At 46.3% G+C, this 25,834-nt stretch overlaps 1 protein-coding gene across 2 annotated transcripts; it reads right to left on the bottom strand.

The window, feature by feature from the left end:
* Nucleotides 1–4,785: 4,785 nt before the first annotated feature.
* Mettl22 (methyltransferase 22, Kin17 lysine) lies at nt 4,786–23,144 on the bottom strand. Of its 2 annotated transcripts, none has more exons than XM_051181391.1 (11): nt 23,062–23,144; nt 19,848–19,982; nt 16,757–17,119; nt 13,417–13,457; nt 13,182–13,326; nt 11,244–11,315; nt 10,688–10,741; nt 9,615–9,695; nt 8,275–8,377; nt 6,438–6,606; nt 4,786–4,896 (listed from the first exon to the last, which is right to left on the bottom strand). In XM_051181391.1, the coding sequence occupies exons 2-11, from the start codon at nt 19,951–19,953 to the stop codon at nt 4,822–4,824; spliced, it is 1,209 nt and encodes a 402-aa protein (XP_051037348.1). In that variant the 5' UTR covers nt 19,954–19,982; nt 23,062–23,144; the 3' UTR covers nt 4,786–4,821. The 2 variants fall into 2 exon arrangements, with proteins under 2 accessions (XP_051037348.1, XP_051037349.1); XM_051181392.1 differs by having other exon boundaries at nt 16,757–16,970.
* Between the last annotated feature and the right edge of the window lie 2,690 nt (nt 23,145–25,834).

Here is a 25,834-nt window from a genome sequence, read left to right as displayed (position 1 = left end):
TGGCTGTTCTGGAACTCACGATGTAGTTCATGCTGGCCTTGAACTCAGATCTCCCTGCCTCTGCCTTCCAACATTTTATCATTTTAATCAGGAATCAAACCAAAACTTAGAGGTTGGAAGGGTGGCTCCCCAGTTAAGAGTTCTGGCTGCTCTTCTATAAGACTCACAAGCAATTCCCAGCACCCACAGGGTGTTTCAGAATTATCTGTAAGTCCAGTGCCAGGGCATGGGATGCTCTTCTGTCTCTGTGGGCATTGTATGCACATGGTGCTTAGACACACACACACAGGCAGAACAGTTAGACATGTTAAAAACCACCCCAGAAACAATGTATACTGGCTATAAGGAAATATATGCATACAGCATGCACCCTAACATTTTACACTTCTCTTTCCCTGGGGTTAATGACAGTTATCAGTGTGGTGTGTAAGTTTCACTTGTTAATAAGTTGCCATGTCTTGGTTTCATCATGTGGGTAAGTTACTTGGAAAGGTGGATGCATGGCAAGTAAATACTCAGACTCTGGAACTACCTGTCCCGACTTCATGCCTCAGAACAAATATGTGACCCAGAAACGTTCCCCAGGGCCCTGACTGCAGTTACCTCATTTACTTTCAGGACAGCACTCTGGCTCCCAGCGGCATGGTGGGCACTGGGCCTTCAATCTGATGTCCCTCAGAGCTGTTGGAATGAGACTGGTGGTGCTCCTTTGGTATGATGTGGAATCTTAAGGGCATCAGGCCTAGCTGGGAGAAGCCAGTCCCTAGGAGTCGGCCTTGGAAGGGTCTACTGGGACCCTGGCTCCTATGTGTCCTCAGCTTCACAGTGCACCTTCCCCACCATGGTGTGTTGAAACCCTCAGAAACCATGGACCAAAGTAGGCCTTTGCCCTGTTAAGTTATGGGTTCTGTGGTCACAGTGACGTGAAAGTAAGTACTAAAGTGAGCCACAGAGAAAGTACAGTGGTATCATGGTTACACTGATTCTCCAATATTTGTTCTTTGTGATAAGCAACAGACCCAGGACTTGAACTTGGACTACCCAATTGGAGTTGGTATGCATTATTATTGAGCTAGGGTTTCATGTAGACTGACCTTGAACTTGCTAATATGGCAAAAGTTGGCTTTGAGCTTCTAGTCTTCCTGTCTGCAGCTCCCAGATGCTGGGATTATAAATGTGTGTGCATCATGTCAAATTTGTAAATAATTTTAGGTGGTGGTGGTATATGTGTTCATGTTCATATTGAGGCCAGAGGTCAATATTGAGTCTTGTTCCATAGGATAAGACCTAGCATTTTTTTTCTTTACTTTTTTTTTTTTTTTTTTTTTTTTTTGCTTAGAGAGACAGAGACAGTGTGTACATAAGTATCATGGCATGTATGTGGAGGTCAGAAGACAAATTGCTGGAGTTGGGTTTCTCTTTCTCTCTTTCTACCATGTGGGCCCTTGGGGAATTGAACTGAGGGATCAGGTGCCTGTTAAGTCATCTTAATGGGCCCTATCTTGTTTTTTTTTTTTAATTTAATAAAGTTTTACTTTTTCTAAATGTACAGCTGATTAAACCAGTTTATGCATCTTCACCAGCAGCAGGGGCATCTCCACCTTTGTGTTTCTGGTGTAAACTACCTGGGTTCTGTGCTTTGAAATCAGCTTGATAAGCCCTTTACTAAGCAGCTCCTGAAGGGGTGCTCTGGCCAAGGAACCTTGAATCTTCAGTCTCAGAGACCACAGCTGCAGTAATAAGCTTGTAATTGGGCACTTCCGTACAGAGTTTGTGGTATGTAGCTTTGTCAAACAGAACTAGATTGTTGAGCTTGTCCCTAACTCTGCCTTTGGGCCACTTCTTCTTTGTGGCCTTGCCACCAGACTTATTTACTGGGTCTTTGTCTTTCTTGACTGATGTTCTGGCATCTTTCTTCTTGTCATCCTTAGGCGGCATGATGAAGCTCAGAGAGTGCTGATGGCCCCTGCAGCCTCCCCAAGATGTTGGGGCGGGGGAGAGGCCTATCTTGTTTTTTTTTTTTTTAAATGTTTTATTTTTATGTATACAAATGCTTTGCCTACATGTATATATACACATCACATGTGTACACTGCCCACAGAAGTCAGAAGAGGGAGAGGGCACCAGATTCCCTAGAACTAGAGTTACAGAAGGTTGTGAGGTGATGGGAATCAAACCTGGGTCCTGTCTGGCCTGTGAGCTTCAGAGATTCTGCTCTGCTTCCCCAGACTAGGGATTTCAAGTGCATGCCACAGAGCATCACATAACAATGCATGGGGACCAAACTTGGGTTCTCACACTTACACTCTACTAAGCCTTCACTGTTGTTGAGACAGGGTCTCAACAGGCCGGCCTCAAACTTACTCTACACTCAAAGATGACCTGAACTTCTGATTGTCTTCCTCAGCCTTTCCAGTGCTGGGGTTAAAGACATGTGCCCTGTTTAATGCACACAGGAGACTGAGACCAGTAGTTTATGCATGTTAGGCAAACACTCTAGCAATGAACTCAAATACATAGCCCTTGAGTATGTCTATAACCAGAAGTGACACATTGCAGCCTTGGAGTTACCTATGTGCTCTGAACCACAGTCATGGGCATGTTAATTGCAGTGAGGCTCTGTCTAGGAGACCAGGTTAGAACTGGTAGCATCTGGACCCCTACTGATCCATATGTAGTTATCTGAGAAGCTGGTGGGGGAGCAGAGGGATATAGAAACATCTTTTTTTTTGTTGTTGTTATTGTTGAATAAATCTTTTCTGTTCAGGGTATGGTTGAGCAGCTACATCATCTCCGTGGGCCATATAGTTCTCTGATGTTAGAATGTGTCAAGAAAAAAATTGAGTTCAATGGCTTGGGTTAATTACCTACTGTGTACCTCAATGGTTTGATGATCCTGAAATATCACTGCAAAAAGCTCTCTGGAGGCTGTAAAACACAGAGGCTAGACTGGGACATGAAGTTCAGGTGGCACAGTGAATTACTGCCAAGAGGAATTCTGGGCTGCCAGAAGCAAGCTCTTAGGATGAGCGGTTTAGACACAGAAGTGGCCTGCCCCAATGAACTAGGTGAAGAAGCTGGCACCACTCTACTGCTTGGGGACAATTACATATATTCCCAGAGTGCTAGGAAATTGCCACTCACTGGGTCTTCTGTCTGGTTCCTTTCTTTTTCTTTGTTTTTGAGATAGGGTCTCTCTATGTAGCCCTGGCTGTCTCAGAACTCACTATGTAGAGAAGGCTGGCCTCAAATTCTCAGAGATCTGACTGCCTCTGTCTCTCAAGTGCTAGGCTTAAAAGTGTGTGCCACAATGCCTGGCCCTTTGTGGAGGTCATTTTGAAGAACATTTTATTTTAGAGGGAGAGGTAGTGAGGTAGTGTGTGTGTAATAGCATATGTACTTGTTAGTGTGGGTGTATACATGTGCATGCAGGTGTGTGTGGAGGCCAGAGTTGATGTTGAGTGCCTTTCCTCTGCCCATCCCTCCCTTTAGGCCCTCACTGAATTGGCTAGAATGGCTGGTCAAGGAGCTTCAAGGGTTGCTTGACTGTTCTCTTCAGTGCCTATTCAGTACACATGGAGGGCAGAGGCTGAGGGCAGGTGTCCTCCTCAATGCTCTCTACCTTATCTTGAGATAAGGGCTCTTACAGAGCGTACTGGCTTAGCTTGGTTGGATGGCCAATGAGCTCCAGAGATTTGCCTGTCTTTGCCTGTCCCACTCCCCTCTGCAGGTCTGTGCCTAGATTTATGTCAGTGTTGGGGATCTGAACTCAGGTCCTCAGGCTCTGCTACAAGTAGTCATCTCACCAGACCAACCTTGAATTTTCACTCTCCTGCCTCAACCTCCTGAGTGCTGGTGTATCAGACCCCAGCCCTTGGCACAACTGATACCATGATGGAAGTACCATCTGGGCCTTGAAACCCAACGTGTAGACACCAACATCTACCAGAAAGAGAACAAAGACCTAATTCATCAAAAATCCACAGTTCTGAAAAGGACTAACCTTGCTTTCTAGCTTCTGCAGTCTGCCTCTGGCTAACTGTTCTTGCTGAGGCATGTCAACCCAGGACGTGGGATTTGTGCTTAAAAATCTGCCCTGAGAAAGGCTCAGGACTGTAGTTGGGTTCCAAACACCCAGTGTACTCACCAGCTGGCTAATTAAGACTTTTTGTTTTTGTTTCCAAGACAGGGGTTTTTCTGTGTAGCTCTGGCTGTCCTGGAACTCACTCTGTAGACCAACCTGGCCTGCCTCTGCCTCCCAAGTGCTGGGATTAAAGGCATGCACCACCACACCTAACTTAAGACTTTCTATTGGCCTGAACCTGTGTCTGAGCATCTTCTTTGGTGGATACCTCGTAACAAGGGCTTTACAGATATGTACTGCCATACCCACGGTGCTAGGGATGAATTCCAGGGGTCTGTGTATCTGCTAAATAAATATTTCACCAACTGAGCTAGACCTCAGCCCACCTCTACATAATTTTCAATAGAACCCTGGACTTCACATATGCTGGGCAAGTGCCTAGTCCTTCTAGCAGAGAAGTATGAAAAGTGATGACATAGTCATGGTCCCACTCCCACAGGAAAGTGCACCAGACATAACCAGAGTGCATTCAGACAGACCATTTGTTTACTTTGACCAAGTAGCTTGGGAGCACTTAAGAGCTCTGTGACAAGCATGAGACAGTCAAGCCATCACACTCTGAGCAATGGCATTTTTGGGCTATTGCTACAGGTGGTGATGGATCCAGGAAGCCAGCTAGGGTCATTTAAAATGACAGTATCTCAGTGCACAGAGGGTTTGTTTTTATTTGAAATATATTAAATAACAGTCAAGAGGTTACTTCTGTCAGAGGTGACTGATGCTGTGGGTTCCACTCTGATCTTCCAGAGCTCCTGCAACACACAGAAATGACAGGGTCTGAGCCATGACCAGGGCAGGGATGGGGGCCTTCCTGTCTTTGAGGCTCTGGCCATTGTGTGGTGGCACAGTGGCTGTGTAGACCAAAGTCTAGAAGTAGCCAAAGGGATATAGGGATGTCACGTGGTCACAAGGGACTGAAGGAATGGCAGCAGTGGCCACAGTTTTGCCATTTCGGGGACCTTAACCACTATGGTCTGCATCTCCTCTATTTCCGAAGACAAATGAAGGAGGGAGCCTGAGAAAGCCGGCCCCTCCCTCCGTCACTGCCTTCCCTCTCCTGAGAACAGGGCCTGATTCCCACAGCCAAACAGCTAGGAGAACAAAAGATGCCAGAGGGACTTCTGTGAATCCAGCTCCTGGTAATTTTCAGGGTAATTTTGAATTTTCAAATTTACTCTAAGTGATGGGTTTAAAAGCTGTAATAGCAGGTTCCTTGGCTATAAGATGACGTCCCAGATCTGCCAGGGCCTGGATGGGCGCATTAACTAAGGCAGTGGACAAAAGGTGTGTGACACTAAGCACGTGTGGTTACAACTGCAGGAGGATCATCCAAGGCCTGGTACAAGCCTTCCTACTTGGCTAGAGAAGTAGCAGCATCTTTACAGAGCAGATGTAGCCATTTGCATGATGGTCAATACTGTCACTGACAGGATCTAGGCTCACCCAGGAGACAAGCCTCTGTGTACGTCTATGATGGAGTTCTAGACTGGGTTAATTAAGGTGGTGAAACCCATTCTAAATGTGGGTGGCACTGTGCCAAGGGCTGTGGCCCTTGACTTAAAAGGGAGAAGCCAGTTGAGTACCGTGTCCATCTCTGCTTTCTGACTGTGGATGCCTGTGACCAGCTGCCTCACACTCCTAAAGCTACAGTTTCATTATGAGGGACGACCCCCTTACACTGGGAGTGAACCCCATCCCCTCCTTCTGCTGCTGCTTTCATCAGGCAGCACCCAGACCTGCCTTACCATCTGCAGGACTCCCTGGCCCTTCCCACTGACTTACTGCTCCCCAAATAAATGGCCTTCTGCTCTGCTGGGGTTTGAATGTGGAATGTCTCCTACACTTGATCCCCACTTGCATGCACTGCTTAGGAAGGGGTGAAGCCTTGGGGAGGTAGAGAAAGAAGTGGGTCACTGTGTGCAGGATGGGTGGGTGCTGTGTGACTGGCTGCCACCTGCCCCTGTAGCCCAGTCTTCCCTGACTGCACCCTCATGAAGTGTGACCCAGAATGAACACTCTCTCTGAGACAGCTTTGGTCATACCCTGTCTCAGCAAGGAGGAAAGGAACTGATGCCTACCCTCTAGCTTCCCCTGGAGTCTTAATTGCCCATAGAGAAAGAACATGAGACAGCCACAGAGCTGCTCAGGTCAGGTGACTATTGAGAATGGGTTGACTCCCCAGGGATCACAGACAATGTTAAATCTGCATTCTTGTCTGGGCAGACTATGGATGGCTTGTGACGGTAAGGCTGGCCCATAGCTGTTTCTATCACCCTCATGTGGCTGCATCTACCAGCTGCCGGATGCGCTCGTAGATGAGCAGCTGTGGGAAGGAGGCCTCCACAGGTTCCACCAGGAAGCGCAGCCTGCCATCAGCCAGTTTCTCCAGTGAGTCCAGGGAGGCACGGAAGTGATCGTAGGCCTCGCAGGTGACGTCCAAGTGTCTCAGTGTGAAGTTGAACCTGTGAATTGAGCAGGAGCAACACCCTTGTCATGGCCAGGAAGGGCTCACTCTGCTGCATCCTCACAGCTTGTTTCCCACTTAGTGCCTGCCAACGGGTCTGGACTACTCTACTCTTTGAGCAGCTTTCTTCCAGAGCCTGCCTGCATAGAGGGAAGCATGGCTACCACTCACAGATGCGGCTTTAGGGAGCCAAGATGACACCCAGGAAAGGCGGATGCCTACCTCAAGAGTTGCTGCAAATGGATTCCAGGGCAGATTTGCTGGCTGGGTGCTGTGGGTACCATCTATGGGAAGGGGGAACGAGAGGCTGTGGAACAGGGAATCTGTAAAATGATTTACCCTGAATTCAAAGTGTTCATCTGTCTTTTTTTCCACGTGTGTATGCAACATCATACATGTGTGTTTTTATGTTTGTGTGTGTTGTGTGTGCATGTGTAACTGTGAAGGCCAGAGGATGACATACTCTTCTACCTTACGTTAAGACAAAGTCTCTCACTTGAACCCAGGCTTGTGATCTGGAGGCCACCAGTACTTGGCATTTTCCTGCTGGGGATGCTCATCTTTTCTAGCAAGTGCTTTGCCTGTTAAACCATCTTCATGACCCCTTTGTTTTCAAACCTTTTGTTGTAAAAAAAAATCTCAAACATCCAAGTAAGCAAGACTGTATAGCAAATTGCAGTGAAGCCATTGGCCAGCTTCGGCCACCACTGACTCTCAGCCATCCTGTCCCCGTCTTTCTAGAGTCCCTCACACCTCCCTTATCAACAAGCAAATACCAGACACCCAGGCATTTCACCAGCAAATACGTCTGTACATTAACAACTTTTGTTTGGTTCATGATTGTGATTGTGGTTGTTGTTTTTGTTTTTTTGAAACAGGGTCTCCCAGTAGCCCAGATAGGCCTGAATTCACTATGTAGCTGAGTCTGGCCTCAAGCTTCTGATCCTCCTGCCCAGGCAAACAATAACTTAAAATGTCATTTACAGAATTCAGCTTTTCCCATCTGCCTTAAGTCTCTTGTTTATAGTCTATGGAGTGAGGATCTAAATGAGGCCCTTGCTTCTACTGGACACTGTCTGAAGGAGGGACTTGGACTTATTGGGATAAACTATGCATGGCGTAGAAGAGGCAATGCTGATGCAAAGATACTCTGCAGCAGGGTCTTAGCAGAGGGCACAGGGACAATGTGAGGAGATACGCGGCTTCCACAGAGGAGTCCCCTTCATTCCTATTTTTACTGACCATTTCATTTTAAGTTCAAAGACACAGGAATACAGAAAGCTTCCTTTATAGAAAAACAAAGTTTAAGTGATACTAATGGCAGGCCTTAATGATGATTGCCCTAGTCTGTGGAAGATGACAGGAGGTGGGGCTAGTGGTGAGGGGTCTGGTCTCAGGCAGGTCCTCATCTGGCACTACTTCACTGTGGCTTGGGGACCAGCACCCTAGTGTCTCTCAACCCTGTCTGCTCCATTTGAAAATGGGGCCAGGCTGGTTGTGCCCGATAAGAGTGTAACACAGATTAAATGAAGGGATGGTTATGAGGGTGAGCCCCAGTCCAGCACACAGCGGGGGGGGGGGCACGACAGACGCAGTTGAGTGCAGGACAGATGCAGTTGAGTGCACACACCACAGCAAGGGTGCAGCTGTGGGCAACAGAGCTCACCTTTTTTCTACTGATAGTATAGCAGTGCAGGCATTTTTCAGTCTGTGGACGAGTCGGGACAGCGTGTTAAACAGGGCGTCAGTTAAGTCATCATCGTAGAACACTGGAGAAAGAAGGACACTGGGGAAAAAGTGTCCTCAGGGGGACCGTCAGAAACACCAAGGAGTGGATCCCTATCAACACAAACAGTAGCAGCTATGGAAGAATGTTCTGGAAAGGAGCTGCTAGGATGTCTTTCAGAGCATACTGAGCCCTAACTAGAGTCTCTCATATCAAGCTGCCATTACCCAATCCACATAGCAGACCACAATGAATCAGAGCCAGCCTCTTCACGGTTGGGCAGTGTTTACTGAGACCTTCACAAGGATAAGGACAGAACAGGCATAAATGTTTGACTTTCTCAGTATTATGTATGTATGTGCGTGTGTGCGTGCATGTCTGAGCCTACAGTCACCTCCACTGCTTGGACACTGGGCAATGATCTGAAGCCAGGTCTTTGTCAATTCTGTAGACTGACAATTACACAAAATAGGAGCTTGGTAAGGTGGGGTAGTGACTGGGGAAACACGGCTGGCCACTGTCTGTCTGTAAGCAGATCCTGTCTTACTCATCAAGATGGGAGTCATTCTTAGGGCTGCTAGCACCTCCCAGTGCAGGGAAGGTGCTAATTTGACATCTCTCTGGAGAAGTCATTCAGAGCAGGCAAGGATTTGAGGTCTCTGCGAACACCACCGGGACTGGCAAAGTAACATCTGTGTGAGGCAAGAAGGAAATCTGGCTCTACAGGACTTAACTGGTGCTGGAGTCTGACCCCAGACAGTTTATTTTGGACATATTTAAGGCCAGTGTAACGTTGGAGAAAGATTTCCTGGTGACAATTATCAAAATAAGGCTTAAAGAGTGAACACATAGAAACTCTTTTGCTAAGTACATGTGACAAAGTACTCCTCCATTAAGAATGGGCTCTACAGCTTAAGGGCCTGGGAGGAAGACCTGGACTAGTGACATCACCCCTGGGGACAGTGGGTTCTACTGACTGAGAAACGATGCTTAAGATAAAGGTCTCAGCAGGAAGATCCAGGGATAAACATAACAGTCTGGGAGATTTGGTGCGGCCTGGCTCTACAGATAGCACAGATCAGCAGGCTGTTTACATTCACTCCCAGGCTTCCGGGCAGAAAAGAGGTATACAGCTCCTCTGTTTCGATAACCCTGCATGGTTAACATTCCTGGTTTCCCTACTGCTTATTGATGAGCAAAAGGAGCTGTACCCTCTGCCCAAGGGGATGCTGTATGACGCAGGTAATGACAAGCATACAGGATGACAGAGAACCACTCACCTTCAGCTGCAAACACCACAGTGGTGTGATCATACAAGTCACTGATATCTTCCTCTGACCAGCTGAAGGGGACTTTGGGATCTGCCAAAGAAGAGAAGACTGAGTGGCCATTCCTTCCTTTGCTGGCCACCAGCTCTTATTATAAAGTGACCAAAGGAAGCTTCAGTACAAGAGACAAGGCTGAGCCTGGTGTGGTGGTATACCTGGTAATCTCAACATTCAGGAGGCAGAGGCAGGTGGATCTTTGTGAATTTGAGGCTAACCTTGTCTACAGAGTGAGTTCCAGGCCAGCCATACCATAACTGCCTAAATGAGGCTTTATTTTAAAGAAAGAAAGAAAGAAAGAAAGAGAAGGAAGAAAGGAAAGAAGGAAGGAAGGAAGGAAGGAAGGAAGGAAGGAAGGGAGAAAGATAAGGCTGGAGATAGGATGCCCTGTACCTTAGGAATAGCCACACCATTAAGGGGCACCCTTCCCACCAGTGAGGGGCAAGTGGGTTCCATCCATTCTTGCCACTTGGCCAGGAGCCCTGTGGGAACATTATCTGTCTACCACCTCACAAATTTATTCATTGTGTGAGACCATGAAATGAGTTGCATCACCCTGGTTTCAGTTTTTGTGTTTACAGAAAGACCTACTGTCTTTGGTCAAGGTCAATGGCTCACAGCAGAGTGCTAGGGAGGTGATAGTAAGACTTTCCTTATTGACAGGGAAAAAGAAAGAAGCTGCTGCATAAATAGCAGATTAGGTCTGACATGTCTGCAGAAGAATTTAAACTCTCCCAGCCACTCACTGGGCTTCCTGGGAAGCGGTTAGGACTGAAGTCACAGACCTGGGATCACAGCCTGGCATCTGAGTGCTGGTCCCCCCCACACCACACACACTGGGAGGTGTGAACAGCAGCATGTGTGGCAAGAGTAACTGACTGACTAGAGCTCAGAAGCCTGTGGAGGAAACCTCCCACAAGATGCGGGGCTGTGGAGGCAACCAGGATTCTGTGGTTCACTTAGGCCACAGAGCTGAGACTTCTGGGTAGCACAGAGGAACTTAAGCCAGCACTGCACGTGGCACATACCTGTGCAGAGGTCGTCTTTCAGCCAGTCCAGCTCCTTGACCTTAATCACGCCATCTGTAAAAAAGCAGACAGAACTCCCTAACTGCACACAAGTGGGAGGAAAGCACCCTAACTCTCCCATCAATCATCCTTACCATCTACCCAGGCAGTTACCTTCCACTAGTTCCTCTATTGGCCCTCTCCCATACCCCCTTCTCTTTCCTCATGTTTTCAGTGTTCAGTGTCAGGGTCAGAGAATGTAAGCATCTATCAGTCTTGGTCATGATCTCTGGAAACTGGCCACCCAAAGGGCTGGTAGGTTAGCAGATCCCTTCAGACTGTGTGATTAGGGTAATACTAACAGAATGAGCAAACACATGAAGGAAGGACAAACTTGTCTGTCAGCCCAGGGTTGTCAGGAGGGCTTCACTGTGCCCAAGGCTAGGTCATCTATGCTCCAAGGACACAGCAGCATCTATCTTCCCTTCATATGATGCAAAGAGATGCTACCCCCAACACTGTGCCCAGGTATACAGTGTGGTTTGATGCTTCCAACCCCCTCAATACTGATCCTCACCTCCAGTGGCAGCCAGGTGGCTGTTGAGGGCAACGTTTCGTTGGCACATGGCCAGGAGGTCTGTGCCCACATCTGGAATGACAGAAGGGTGCACCATGACACATGGGTGGTTAAGACACATGTCTCCATCGTTCTTCATGGAGAGCCACCAACAGTAGCTGGGCTGCTGGGGTATGGTCATTTAAAGTGTTAGCATCTCTAGAAGCTGGTTGAAGGTTATGTGGCATGTTCTGGATTATTTTAGAAACTTTAATGTGAAATGGATATAATTTCAAATTTAAATGTTAAAACAGTAATCAGTTTGCCCAGCCTATCACTGTAAGGATTACAAAGGTGTTCAACAACTATGAGAAAGCACAGGATGACTGGAGTGCCTGGCAAGGAACACAAAATGATAAAAATGATCTAGTTATTAAAAGTTACACTTAGGATAACTTTTAAGGACACAGGAACATGTTCTTGAAGAAATACTTTTCAAGATTTGCGGTTCTCTCTCTCTTTCTCTCTCTCTGTATGTATAAGGTGTGCACTCACATAGTACATAGTAACTATTTATACTATATTCATACTTATAGTATACAGCAACTATTTATAGAGATTTCAGTTATTCCTTAAGAGTATAAAGGGTGATGGAAAGATGGCTCCAAGGTTGAGCTACTGGGATGTTCTGTCTTTTTAAATTTACTTATTTTTATTTTATGTGCATTAGTGTTTTGCCTGCATGTATGTCTGTGTGAGAGTGTCAGATCTTGGAGTTATAGTAGTTGCGACCTGCCAAATGAGTGTTGGAAATTGAACCTGAGTCCTCTGGAAGAGCAGACAGTGCTCTTAACTGCTGAGCCATCTCTCCAGCCCCTCTATCTATCTATCTATCTATCTATCTATCTATCTATCTATCTACCTACCTACCTACCTACCTTAAAAATCAGTTGGGCATGGTGGAACACACTTTTATCCTAGCACTTGGGGAGGCAGAGGCAGATGAGTTCCAGGTCAACTGGGAAATATAGTGAGACTGTCTCAAAATTTAAGAAACAAACAAACAAAAAACAAAACTTAAAAAAAAGGGAGAACATGTAAGATTAAAAAGATGATAAATTATGCCAGGCAGTGGTGACACACTCCTTTAATCTCAGAAACTGGAAGGCAGAGGCAGGCAGACCTCTGTGAATTTGATGTCAGCCTGGTCTACAGAATGAGTTCGAGGACAGTTAGGGTTACACGGGGAAACCCTGTCTTGAAAAAAAGACCAAAAACGAAGAAGAAGAAGAAGGAGGAGGAGAAGGAGGAGAAGAAGGAGGAGAAGGAGGAGAAGGAGGAGAAGAAGAAGGAGGAGGAGGAGGAGGAGGAGAAGAAGAAGAAGAAGAAGAAAAAGATAAATTACAAAAAGATAGTAGACTGTAACACACATGCAGAAGTGTGCACAGATTGGTTAAAAGTAAGTTTCTTGTGAGTCCGTGGGGCCAGCACTTGCTTTGCTTATACTCTGGAACTGTTCTTGGCTTGCAGCAGTGTCTAATACATTGCACAATGTTGAGTCACTCTAGGGATTGTAATATTATAAGTAACTTTAACTTTCTATTTTACACTTTGTCCTAAGAACAAGCCCTTTTTCCATCATCAGATATAAATGGTAAAGCAGTGTGTGATGCCTCTGAAGACACAGCTTAGAGGTTTCTCGGGATGTTTGCTCTTCTCTAGTCAGGGAACAGAGAAAGGACACCAGATACTGCATGCACATTAGTCTTGTGGCTACAGGGTGACACTGTAGTGACTGGGTATTGAGTGCCATGTGAACAAAAAAATAGAGGGTGGAGAGAACCAGGGTAAGTTGGGGAAACTGGGAGTTGCCAGTGTTCAGCTCCTGGTGACCTTCATTTTTATGTAACATATACATCAGAGCCCAGCAGTCCCTCAACTGGGCCAAAGAGTCATTACCTGTACAATAAACAGTATGCGCCATGGTGGCTGCCACAATGCTGGCAAGTCCTGTGCCTGCCCCAAGCTCCAGCACAGTGCATCCCTGGAAGAGGTCCCTTCGGAACAGGATATAGTCTGCCAGGAACAGGGCACCCCGCCACACCTGCAAGGGGCGGGGAGCATAGAACCACAGATGACTTGAGGCTCTCAAGAGACCCTCAGGGGCCACAGGAAGTGGACAGGGCCTACCCACCTGCTTGCCTACATCCTCCAAGGGCGTGGCCATGGTATGCTCTGGACAGGACAGAAACCAAGAGAGAAACATTCATGGTGAAATGGAGATAGACAGAAGACAGAGGGAGGGGCAATGTGGCAGTCTGCCAGGCTGACTGGATGGGTGGCAGAGTTAAATGACCAAAAGAGAAGCAGAGGCATGGGCTATGCTGCTAGGTGGGAGCATCACTGAGGCCAGGCATGTGGTCCAATCCTGTGGCCCAGGAATCCTGGGGCACATCAGGTCTAAACCCAGCTAAAGTACACACATGTATGACACTATGTGAACTGCCATTTTAGAACTGAAATATATTTACATGCTAATAATAACTACAGCTACTTCCAAAATATTTTCTTATGCTTACAACTGCACCAGAAGCTAACACAGTAAGTTTCAGTGTGTGTGTGTGTATAAAGTTTTTGAGAAACTGGGTGTGACGACAAATGCCTTTAATTCTAGCACTTAGGATCTCTGTGAGTTTGAGGCCAGCCTGGTCTACAGAGCAAGTTCCAGGACAATCAGGGCTGTTACACAGAAACTCTGTGTTGAACCCCCCCCCCCCCCGCAAAAAAAAAGTTCATGAGGAGAGTGGTTGTTATATATTCTGAATTCCAAAATACCTCAGAACAAAATTCTTATATTTATGGTTGTTAGCCTAGCCTTTAACGGCTGAGTTATCTCTCCAGCCCCAGAACAAAATTCTTAATGCTGTCCTGGGGTAGTTGAGAACCTTGACTGAGAGAGAACTTCCAAGTCTGGAGACCCAAGGCCACAGGAAAGCAGGAGGGGTACTTGGAGAGGCCGCCACATTTTCCACCTTTCCTGTGGGAATTTGTCCTTAGCCTCTAACAAGAGCATTTGAGTCCCCCTCAGGGTCCAAGCTAGGGGCTAGACAGCAGCGGGTAGGGTTTTTCTAAAGGAGTCTGACGATGAGAGAGAAATAACCCAGCTCACACATACAATCCTCTCATGGCTCTTTATTCTTCAAGAAAATGTTCTTCCTAGAAAGTTCTTCCTCAAAATCTCTAAGATTTCTCTCTAAACGTTCCCTCCTCAAAAGTTCTTCCTCTAAAAACTTGCTCTCTTAAAGTTCTCCTTAAAAATTCTCTAAAATTCTTTCTAAAAAGTCTTCAAAAGTTCCTTCTTCTAAAAGTTCTCCTGAGGTCTCTCCTATCCCACAAGGCTGCTAGTTTTTGTAACCACAGGCACACTTAACAACTCTCTGAAAATAGGGCATGCCCTCAGAGCCAGGAAGGCAGGTAGGCTCCTGAGAAAAGCAGGTGCCTCACATCTCTCCCCTGGATGTGACTTGGAAAATGTACTAGCAAACAAGTTGGGGGGTGGGGACATGTGACTTGCAATACTTGCTGATAACTAATTAAAGGGGGCTTCTCAGTGCTCTATCAAAGGGAAAACTAAGGCTCTGTAATGTGAGATCCGGAAGTTGCAGCTCTTACTGCTGATGCCTCAGTGAGAAGGAATTCCTTTCTCTAGGGCCTTTTTGAGAATACAAAGCACCCAGTATATATTCTATATACAGATTCATAGCAATAATATCTAGAATATTAGTTGCTGCTCTGCAATAAATGACAAAGGCTCCCAACAAGTTTATATGACAGTGTTCCTAGCACATGCTCAGTGGAGGCTAGGGTCACTGTGGGAAGACACACTCTGTTACACTCTAGTCCTGGAGGGGAAGGGAAGCATCCTAGTTTACTCCCCCATGGTTGTGATAAAACACTGACCAAAAGCAACTTATTTTGTTTATATCTCTACATCAGTCCACCATGAAGGGAAGACAGGACAGGAACCTAGAGGCAGTGCCTGAAGCAGACTATGGAGGAATGATGCTTCCTGGCTTTTCCCTCTTTGTTATGCAGTCTATGACCATTTGCCCATGAGTAGTGCTGTCCACAGGGGCTGGGCTTTACTATATCAATAAACAATCAAGGAAGGCCGCCAAATATAAGTCTAAGAGCAAGCCACTATGCAGTGTTCTCCATGGTTCCTGCCCTGATTTCCCTAAGTCATTGGCAGTGATCAGACACATAAGCCAAGTAAAGCCTTTCTTCCCTGAGTTACTTTTGATCACAGGGTTCATTACAGCAATAGAAAAACTAGAATCAGGTGGACTGAAAGTACCCATGTTAAGGTACAGATTTATTGGTCTTCTTTCTATTAGTGTTAAAATATTTGGGTTTTGGTGGATGCTGGAAGTAGGTGTGCTTTAATTCCTGGTGACCTTCAAGAATAGCAGCTGCAATAAACACTAGAGAGTAGACATACATAATAAAGGTTAAAGGGATTAGGTTTGATGGGGGTGGGCAGCTGTCACTCTTGAGTAAACACATATTCTGTCCTGTGCAGTGTGGTGGGGTGAGCTTTGATGATGCAGCTGTGTCTAGTCATTTCTGCTCCTGTAAGTGACCCCTCACCCACATTCATGTAAGTAACCCCAACAAAACCCACTGGTTCACTAAGTTAGACTTCGATGGTATCCTTGCTTTGGTCTGTCTTTGGTTCCCTATCTGAGATGAATAGATATTTGTTCATGTCTTTCCAGAAATAGTGTCACACAACACCTGGGGTCCTTAGACCCTTGCTCTGCCTGTTTAGCCCAGGCAGTAAGACTCATAGTGTTGTCTCTGAGTGTCTATCAAAATCCCTTAATTGGGCCTCATCATCTCTCCTTCTCATTGCCCATCACTGCCAGCTTCCAATTTGAATTGGCCCAGGGCAGATTGCTGTGAACTGACACCCCTCTCTATTCCAGACTTGGCTACTGCATTTCCTATGGCTTCCTGTTTCCAACGAGCCCAGCCAAGCAGCCCACAAACTCTGTCCTGACTCTTGCACACTGGGTTAGAGAACAAGGAAGCAGGGGGTAGAAGTAGAGCCTTCTGGAGGAAGTGGTACCTAAGCTGGGACTTGGGGCACTTAGGAAGGTACTAGAAAGTAGAGGTTGGTAGCAAGCAGCCAAGGATGAAAGTGCAGACCAGCAGAGACCCTGAAGGGAAGAGAATATGTAAAAGTCTGGGGTCATAAGGTTCAATGGTGGTGAGAGGTGGTGGGGACCATGTCACCTCAACTTTTTAAGTGGAGTCAATTGGATTCCATCTCCAGGGCAATGGGGAGCCATTGAAGAGTCTTGAGCAAGAGAAGATCTACAAGTTTGGAACAGAGTCTGATAGCTGTGGCATTACCTGATCCCAACTCACTAGCATTGCTTCTGAACTAAGAGCTGATACCCAAAACTCTACCATGCTCCAACAGCCATTGTGACACTACCTTGGTGGCCAGAGAACAAGACTTTATTTACCTATTTTGATAATGCTGTGGGAGCTGCTCTCTTGCTCTTCATCTCCCAGGAGGTCATCTTCTTCCTGTGCTAGAATCATGGGATGTACCTTATCTCTTGCAGGCTCTGCTGGGTTGGGATCAGAAGCAGCTCGTGGTCTTCGTACCACATCTAGGTCCCCATCCTCATCCAGGGGAACATTCAACCTTTCCTGGATGGTGATGTCATCCCCAGCCTGGAGGGACAAATCCTCATGACTGTGGCCACTTTCTGACCCAGCAGGTGAGGTCTCCTGTGCGGAGACATCTCTGGGACCACTGTCCTCAGCCCCTGAGTGTGTCCAAGAGTCCTGATTCCACAGGAGCTTGAACTGGGACAGGAAGACTGTAAGTGAGACAAAAACAAAATGAGCAATGCCAAGGCTCTGTTCCCTCTTCTTTGAGAAGTGGGACTGCTAACTGGAGATGCTTTAGTTTTTCTTTGGATATAGGTACCCTGTGGCCCGAGCTAGCCTCAAACTCATTATATAGTCAGGTAGGGATTGCCTTTGAAATTCTGATCCTCCTGATTTTACCGCCCAGTGTTTGGATCATACACAAGCACCATATGTTCAGTTTGACGTGGTGCTGGGGTTCAAAACCAGGGCTGTGCATGTGCTAAGCAAGTGTTTTACTAAGTGTGCCACATGCCCAGCTCAACTGTAGACACCTTTACAGGCCAGATGGTGTGTACAGACTAAGCAGGAGTAAAGGCTGGCTAGACTCAGCAGTGGCCACCAGAGTAGGAGCAGCAGCCCCTTATGGGGTGGTTTCTGCTGAGTGAGTGTCTGTGCAGGAACCTGGCCTGTGTCATGTGACTAACTGCAGAGTCAGCATGAAGACTTGGACATTGAGGCTCAGGGGGTGAATGAGCTGGTAAAGTGGCTCAGTCAGGATACAGACCCAGGCTGCCTGGTGCTTCAGCTTCTTAAGGAGGGCAGGACAAGAACATGGACTATCTCTTACCACTGGGTGGCCAGAAAGTCACCGAGACAGATTTCAGTAGGGGGTACATGTGCCAGAGACAGAAAGAGTGGGGACTTCAGAATGTTTAGTACTCGTTTGCTCCGAGCCTGTTTCCAAGCTTGCATCCCAGGAATAAGGGCATCTTCTGCAAGCCAGCCAAGGCCAGCCTTGGTGAGCACAGAAGCTGCCTCAGAGACCCCTGTCCTTTCTACCTGTTCCCTCACCTGACTTTACATCAGGCACAGCTCACTGTTCACCATCTCCCAGGAAAATGGCACTGTGAACATCATTGAGAAGCAGCGGGAAATGGGAACACTTAATGACAGTTCTTGCTGCCTTTGTGTAACTGTTTCTTCTTCCTGGGATGCCTTCCTTAGCTCTTGAGACAGATTCTAACTTTTAGTGCTCAGTAAGCTGACCCTCCTTCAGGCTCCTATAGTATACCACATACCACATCAAGTTTTAAGTATCCACTCACCCACCCATCTATTCATCTACTCATCCATCCATCTTACTTATGTACCCATTCATCTACCCATCTGTCCATCCAACCATCCATTTATCCTATATCCTTCTATCATCTAGTCATCTACCCACCCATCCATTCACCCATCTCACCTATCCACCACTGTCCACCCGTCTACTTACCTGCCAGCCATCCATATATCAATTAATCTACTCACCTTGTCTGTTCATTCATTTCACCTATTCATTTACCCATTTGTCCATTCATTCATCCATCTACTCACCCATCACCTATTCATCTACCCATTTATCTGCTCATTCATCTTACCCATCCATCTATTCATTTATCCACCCACCCACCCACCCACCAAACATGTACTGAGCATTGACTATAGGGAGTACGACTTTAGGTGCTGGAGATACAAAGTAGAACGTAGCATCTTAGGATGCCTATATTTAGGGGTTGTGGTGTTGAAACACTAAAGTAAACAAGATAATTACAGACACACAGTGGCAACTATGTAAGGCTGGGGCCAGCAAATCCTTCTTCAGCAGGCCAAGAAACAAATATCCTAAGTTATTTGAGCCATATGATGTCTGCTGCAACTACCCAACTATTTGTAGTCATAAAAGCAGGTCTGGTGGCATTTCAACAAAACATTTCTTATAAAAACAAAGCAGGGCAAGGTCTGGCCCTACAGGCTATAGTTTGCCAATGCCTGCTATAATATGTTATCCAAATTGGGACAAGTATTAATGAGCACACCAAAGAATGAATGAATGCAGAGTAACTGACTGGGGAAGGTGGCTGTAGGGCTTACAAAGTCAGCCAGGCGTTGGGAGCTGAAGAGGAGGAAAGCAGTACAAAATATGAGGGACAGATGGAGGTAAAGGTGGCTATAGAGATCAAGGAGGGAAGGATGACTAAGTTGGGCACACTGGGTAACGTTCACAGGCCCAGTAGAAGACCCCATGTTACTTAGAGCCATGGGGATCCATGGGGAATCCAAGTCAGGGTAGTGTTATGGCTGGGTTTGCATTTTCAAAAGCTATGCTTGGCTATAGAAGAGGAACCAGCAAGGCTGTGCAGAAGAAAAAGACGGGAAGCTGAGGAGGAAGGGAACAGAGCAGCCAGGCACAGGATGAAGGTGACTGGGGCCTACAGACATATGCAGCACACAAATCACTGGACTGGCATCATCCTTATGTGGACTGTGGGATTCAGGGGAGCACAGGTGTGTGTTCAGTGAAGGAAGGACACTTAAGTGACATGCTGAGTGTAAGTAAAGGAACTTAATTCACTAAAGAAAATAAAGTTTGTTGCTGCTGTTCTAGTTTAAACTGCATCATAGATTTTTGTGGGGCTTTTTGTTTGTCTGTTTTAGTGGAAGTGGGGGAAAGGGAAAACATTTGATAGTGAAATGATAAAATCCCATGAAAAACTCCACAGCTTCAGAATGGCTATTTCTGTATAGAAATATACACAATGGCTAACTGTATAAAAGTTAGCCATTTAAAAAAGGTGACAAAAAAGACGACAGCTAATCAATTCAGGTTTTAGCCCCAGAAGAAGTATGAGAAGAAGGGAGAGATCAAGTGGGCTCCACCAGGCACCAGGCGGCTTCACCCAAGGACTATCTTACCTGGCTGCCCCATGCCATTCAGCCGTACCATGAGGTGTCTCTGGTTGGGGGTGTACAGGTGGACATCAGATAGCACAGTGTCACTTTTGAAGGTGATCTCATCCATGGCTGGCCCATGTTATTCCGGGGATGCCCCTGAGAGGGAGAGCAAGAGAGCAAGTGCTTAGGATAGTGGCTCCAAACACGTGGCCAATGGAAGCCTGGAAAGCTCTTCCCTGGACAAGAATCTTTACACTTCCTTTTCTACTCTTCTCTCACCTGTGGTGCTGAGGACTGAGCCCAAGGCCTTGAACCAGTTGGGCAAGCTCTCCATCATTGCACTATAACCCCAGCCCTGTTTCTATTTTGAGACAGGGGGTCTTGACTTATTCTGTAGTCCAGATAAGCCTTGAATTTAATTTATGATCTCAGCAGGATGACAGGTCTTTACTAACTACATTTTTCAGTCAAGAAAGCTGGGAAGCCAGGTGGTGGTTGTGCATACCTTTAATCCCAGCACTTGGGAGGCAGAGGCAGAAGGATCTCTGAGTTCAAGGCCAGCATGGTCTATACAGTGAGTTCAGGACAGCCAAGGCTATACTGAGAAACCCTGTTTCAAAAAAAGCCACAAAAAAAAAAAAAAAAAAAAAAAAAAAAAAAGAAAGAAAGAAAGCTGGAGAAACAGCATAGAAACCAATCACATATCCATCGCCTGGACTGATGGAAAACTAGCACTTTGTCATGTGTAGTCACCCTATCTAATAATAGGTAACATCCATCTAATAAGAGACTATCTTCCTAACAATAGAGACCATCTACTTAACAATAGAGACCATCTATCTAATTATCTAATTGTAGAGACTACCTATCTAACAATATATATCATCTAATATTAGAGACCATCTATTTAATAATGGTCTCTATTTGATAAGAGACCCTATATATAATAAAAGAACATCTTCCCAATAATAAAGACCATCTAATAATATATGCTCATCTAGCTAATGGAGACTATTTACCTAATACCATTTCATTTTTTACCAACAGAGACTATCTATCTGATAATAGATTATATACTTAATAGTACAGATCCTCTATTTAATAGAGACCATCTATCTAATAATATATATCTGCCTATCTAGTAGAGATCCAATCAATCAATCAATCTATCTATCTATCTATCTATCATCATCATCTATGTGTCCTTACCTTGAACTAAGAGTGAGCTGCATGACATTTAACTACTGAATTCTTTCCCCCTCTATCTCTGAGAAACATTTTCCTATAGAACCATATGCCACAATTAGAATTTAGAAAGCCATATCCAAGGCACAATGTCTGCAAACAAGAAGGATTCCTCCAACCAACTGTTCTGCTTTACTGCAGAGTACTGCAGTGGCAGGCAGTTCGATGGGCTTTGAAGCTAGGCAGCTGGGCATAAACCATGGCCCCCATCTCCCAGATATGGACTTTGGGAAAACTCACTTTACTTCTCTAGACCTATTGCCATAATCCCACCATTCAGGAGTGCTGGGGGTTGGGAGATTGGGGTAAATCGATGAGCAGACTGCTTCAATCACCCACAACAGGTGTAAAACAGCAACTTCTTTGCTCTGAGCTTGGTATTAACCTGACCTTAACTGCTGCCTACAGGAACAGTTCCTACCTGGCTGTCGTACTAGCTGTGTGCTATCAAATCTTTTGGGACTTCCATGTTTTCAAACTGGAAGTCAGAAAAAACTTTAATTTTACTATCACAATTTAGACATCTTCATGCTCTAACTACCCACAGTTGGAGCTCCTGTATACAAATGACTGCCAGGGAATGGTGAAGATACCAACACAGAAAGTTGTTCTCCAAGCTTGCTTTTTCCTTCACAACATGACAAGCCAGCAAAACAAGCAGGCTGTGAATAGGGGCTGGAAATCAGGCAAACTGATGCCAGAGTTCAAGTGTATCAGCCATCAGCAAAACCACTGGCAACAAACTCAGACAAGATTCAGGCAGAGGAAACACAGCGTAGCCCCACCCACTTATTGGTTTGAGGCTGACTGGCTCCTCTAATTCTGGAGGCAAGACAAGTCTCCTGTCTAGAGTGTTTTGGCTTTGGGTTTGTTTGTTTGTTTTGTTACTTTGCAAAAACAATCCTTTCTGCTGTCTTTGCCAACGTTGAACATAAATTGAAGGAGCAATTTGCTGGAATAAGAAAAGTTATACCTTAAGAGAGTGGATGCTCATTGCACTTTCTGAAAATGGGAAGCATACAAAGACCAATTTGTCTTACATAGAGATGGAAATGAAATTTATTGCTAACTCCTAGTCAAGTTCTTTCACTTAAAAGTCTCAACTAAGTAGGATTCCCAGGAAATGTGGCCTGAGATGGAAGCCCCCGGTTAGGCGAATCCCCTTTAATCGACTCTCTTGGGAGTCAGCATTTTGGAAATACAGTGGCACTCCTGTCTATTTTGGGGCCTGTGTGAGGGTTAAATGAGATGAGCATCCCTTTCAGGGCTCAGAAGTAAACTCTAGTATCATGGTTATAGAAGAGAATGTTGGAAAGGTGGATAAAAGACAGATCTTGGGCCAGTTTCTTTGCTTAGGAATAGCAGATGCAGTTTCCACCAGGGAATGCCAGGGCTGGAGGGCTCCTGGGAACTGCTGAAAAAGCAGACCCAGGCTGCAGACAGCCAACTCATTCCTTTAGGGGAGCTAGCAGGTGTTTCAGCTTCCTCGAAGATGGTGGAGCAGGATTCCCACAGATTCTTTCTTTAGGGGCCTGCAGTCAGTGTTGTTCCCCAAACAAGTCTGCAGGGATGGTGGCGTTGAAAGGACTCCCCTCCTCCCTGTCCGGTGATAGGCATTCCCACTCAAAAATCGAGAATTAGGAGCCGGAGAAGGGAAAGCCAGGAAGCTGGAGCGCGCATGGCCCAGGGGTGCGAGAAAAGGCTGGCCACGCGCGCAGGGCGCGCTCCCGGGACCGCCTCCCTTCCCCGCCGGCCACTGACTCGTGGGCCAGCCGCTGCGCTCTGAAGAGCCAGTCACTGACCCGCCTCCGCTTCCGAATCCCACACCAAGTGGGACGGCCTCACTCGGTACGGAAGCCGAGAGAGTTCCCTTAGAGAAGGGGAAACTGAGGCTGAGGGCGGAACTGGGCTTCAGGCTTCAAGGGCGTGGAAGCTTGGCTCTCAAAGCCAAGATGTCCCCTGGGTCCCATTACCTTTCCCCAGCGCTTACCAGCCATGACCCTGGACTGGCGCCCCACGCGAAGCCCTCGCCGTAGGACTCAGGAAGCCGCCATGACAGACAGTCTGCGCAGGCGTGGTAGAAGCTCCCTCGGATCGCGCATGCGCATGCGGCAGCTTCCAGCCAACACCTGCTGCTCTGGCCCAGCGCTGTGGCTGTAGCCAGGTGGTTGGTTGGGTTGCTCACATGGCCTGCTGGAATGGAAGAGAAACATCTATCTGCGCTTGGGTATTGAGAATCCCTCCGGTAAAGAATTTAAATAGGGCCGAGGATCTCAGCGGTTTAGAGAACCTAGCACAGAAGAAAAAAAAAAAGTTAATTTGCTCCAGGTGTTACCACAGTCATTAAGGTCAGAGCCAGAGCTAGGTGCCAGAGCCCCAGTAAACTAGGTTTGGCCACTGGTCCGAACTATGCCAATGAAACAAGTAACAGTCAAAAGCAGAAACATGAGCTTTAGTCAATATGGCCACATTAGGAAGAGGGACAAAGACATCCAAGGACCTAACCAAGTATATCTTCGGCGCTCTGATGGGACACTTATTTTTAAGAAGAGAGCTAGAGTTATGCATAGCTAAGCAGTCTTGGTCAAGGTGTGGTCCTGCCCACCATTGCACCATCATTGTTTTGGCTCCAGTCTCTCTTGCAAGATGTTCTGAAATGTCGTAACTCTTTTTCTGGAACAGAAGTTCCCCTTCTGGTTGGCTGGTCTCTGGCTTTAGTCTTTATCTTCTCCTAGTCTGAGATTCTTGGGGAAATTCAAATTTTTTTTGGGGGGTGTCTAAGGTTTCAATTTTCTGAGAGCCAAAGGGAGGAAGGAACACAGGCAGCTCTTTAGACCAGTGCTTCTTAACCAGTGGGTCACAACTTCGGGGACGGGGATGGTGGGGGGTGAACATATCAGATAATGTTTTACAGGGTTCGCATATCAGATTACATTATGATTCAAACAGTGATAAAATTACAGTTACAAAGTAGCAACGTGAATAATTTTATGGTTGAGAGTCACCACACGTGTGGAAGTGTATTAATGGGACACAGCATTAGGAAGATTGAGAACCATTGCTTTGGAATATCCTCATTCCTGCAAAGATGGCAGGATGGAAGGGTCACTCAACTACTAAGTAGTGAGGTTTGTGCTCAAATTAGAGGGTAAGGGATCCAGAGCCTGTGTGTTAGACTCTTGGAACACTTCTTATCAAACTGTAGTAGAGTCAAATGTGAATCTCACAGCCTCCATTTGTCCTCCAATAGTCTGTTTGCTGCATTTCCCCCCTAGATTATCAGGGCTCTTGAAAGCCAGGGCTCAAAGAGGAAATGTGGACAATTATGGAAACAGATAGGCAGAGGGAGCCCATGGATACCCCAGGGCCGGGTGAATTCTCTATAAGCAAGGCAGTGTTGGCACAGAATGAAGTGACCATCATGGCCACATCTTTCTGGTAAAACAAAACAGCAGGTTTATTGGGTATCCTAAACCACCTTGGCCACCCTTGCAGAAGCCACTGCAACCTTTTGCTACTTTCCCGATGTCTGTATTCAGTCTTGAGTAGATGCCTCCTCACACCAAGACACTTGGGTGTTGAGAGTCAGGCAGACATAGCAATGCATGCAGATGAGGACACGTTTATCCCCTGCCAGGATAGATGCACACTAATGTGATCATGGGAGAGATTTCTTCTAAGCAAATATTTATCAAAGTCTTGCTGGTGTCAGAATGTATTCTAGGTGTGATGCAGGAGGGAAGAGGTTAAACTAGGGAATAAGACATTCTGGTTCCTGCTCTTGTGAAACTTCTGTTGGGGAAGGGCTAGATGATAAGCAGGCATGTTTTAAAAAGTGCAGAGTGCGTGTTAGAGAGTTAGGGAATGGAGAGGTCAGGTGGTCTGGGAAGGCCTGGTTGTTATGTCAGGAGGAGCAGAGACAGAAAGAAGCAAGGAGAGAGCTGGGAAAGTGTTAGCAGAGACCATTCTGATGGTGGCTGTTTTTGAGACAGAGTTCCCTAAGTAGACCAGGCTATCCCAGAACTCATGGTATAGCCCAGGCTGGCCTCAAAGTCATGATCCTCTGTCTCAATCAGCCAAATGCCTGCTTTAGTGAAGAGCATTCTAGATGGAAGGAAAAGCCCGGGCAAAGGGCCCAGAGCAGGGCTGTGCTATGTATATCAGTGAAGTCAGCCTGGCTGGAGCAGAATGAGCCTGGGGAGGAGCTGTGAAAAGTACAATTGCAAAGGTAGCCAGGATCAGTCAGAGCTTTGGATCCATTGTGAGAACTCTCTAGGGAGCCAGGGAGCCTTTGAAAATACAGCTCACAATGCTGTAGACAGACAGATGGGGGAGAGAGAGAGAGAGAGAGAGAGAGAGAGAGAGAGAGAGAGAGAGAGAGAGAGAGAGAGAGAGAGAGAGCTGGGCTCACCTATAGACTGTGGTTCAATGAACACATAGACATGCACACTCATACAGGATCACATGTAAAGTGCACACTCCTTTCTGAGCACATGCGTGCACATGCATGAGGAGCACTCCCTTGCTCTTCCTTAGCCCCAGCTGGCATCCTTTCAGTAATTACTTTTAAGCCAAGATTTGTCTTTTCAGAGCAGAAGTGAGTCAACAGCAATTTCATGACTACAACTGCTACAACGCAAGAGTCGATATGGTGGCTGAGCAACACAAATAGAAAAAAAACCCAACTTAAAAAAAGAAAACAGACTATGTTTTATGAAATAACCCAATCCAGCTGGGTGATGGGATCAAATTCTAGCTCTAGT

The sequence above is a fragment of the Phodopus roborovskii genome, unplaced genomic scaffold (genome assembly GCF_943737965.1).
Source record: "Phodopus roborovskii unplaced genomic scaffold, PHOROB, whole genome shotgun sequence".
Lineage (NCBI taxonomy): Eukaryota > Metazoa > Chordata > Mammalia > Rodentia > Cricetidae > Phodopus > Phodopus roborovskii.
Note: the sequence above shows the minus strand (reverse complement) of the source record. Positions and strands in the feature narration are given on the sequence as shown.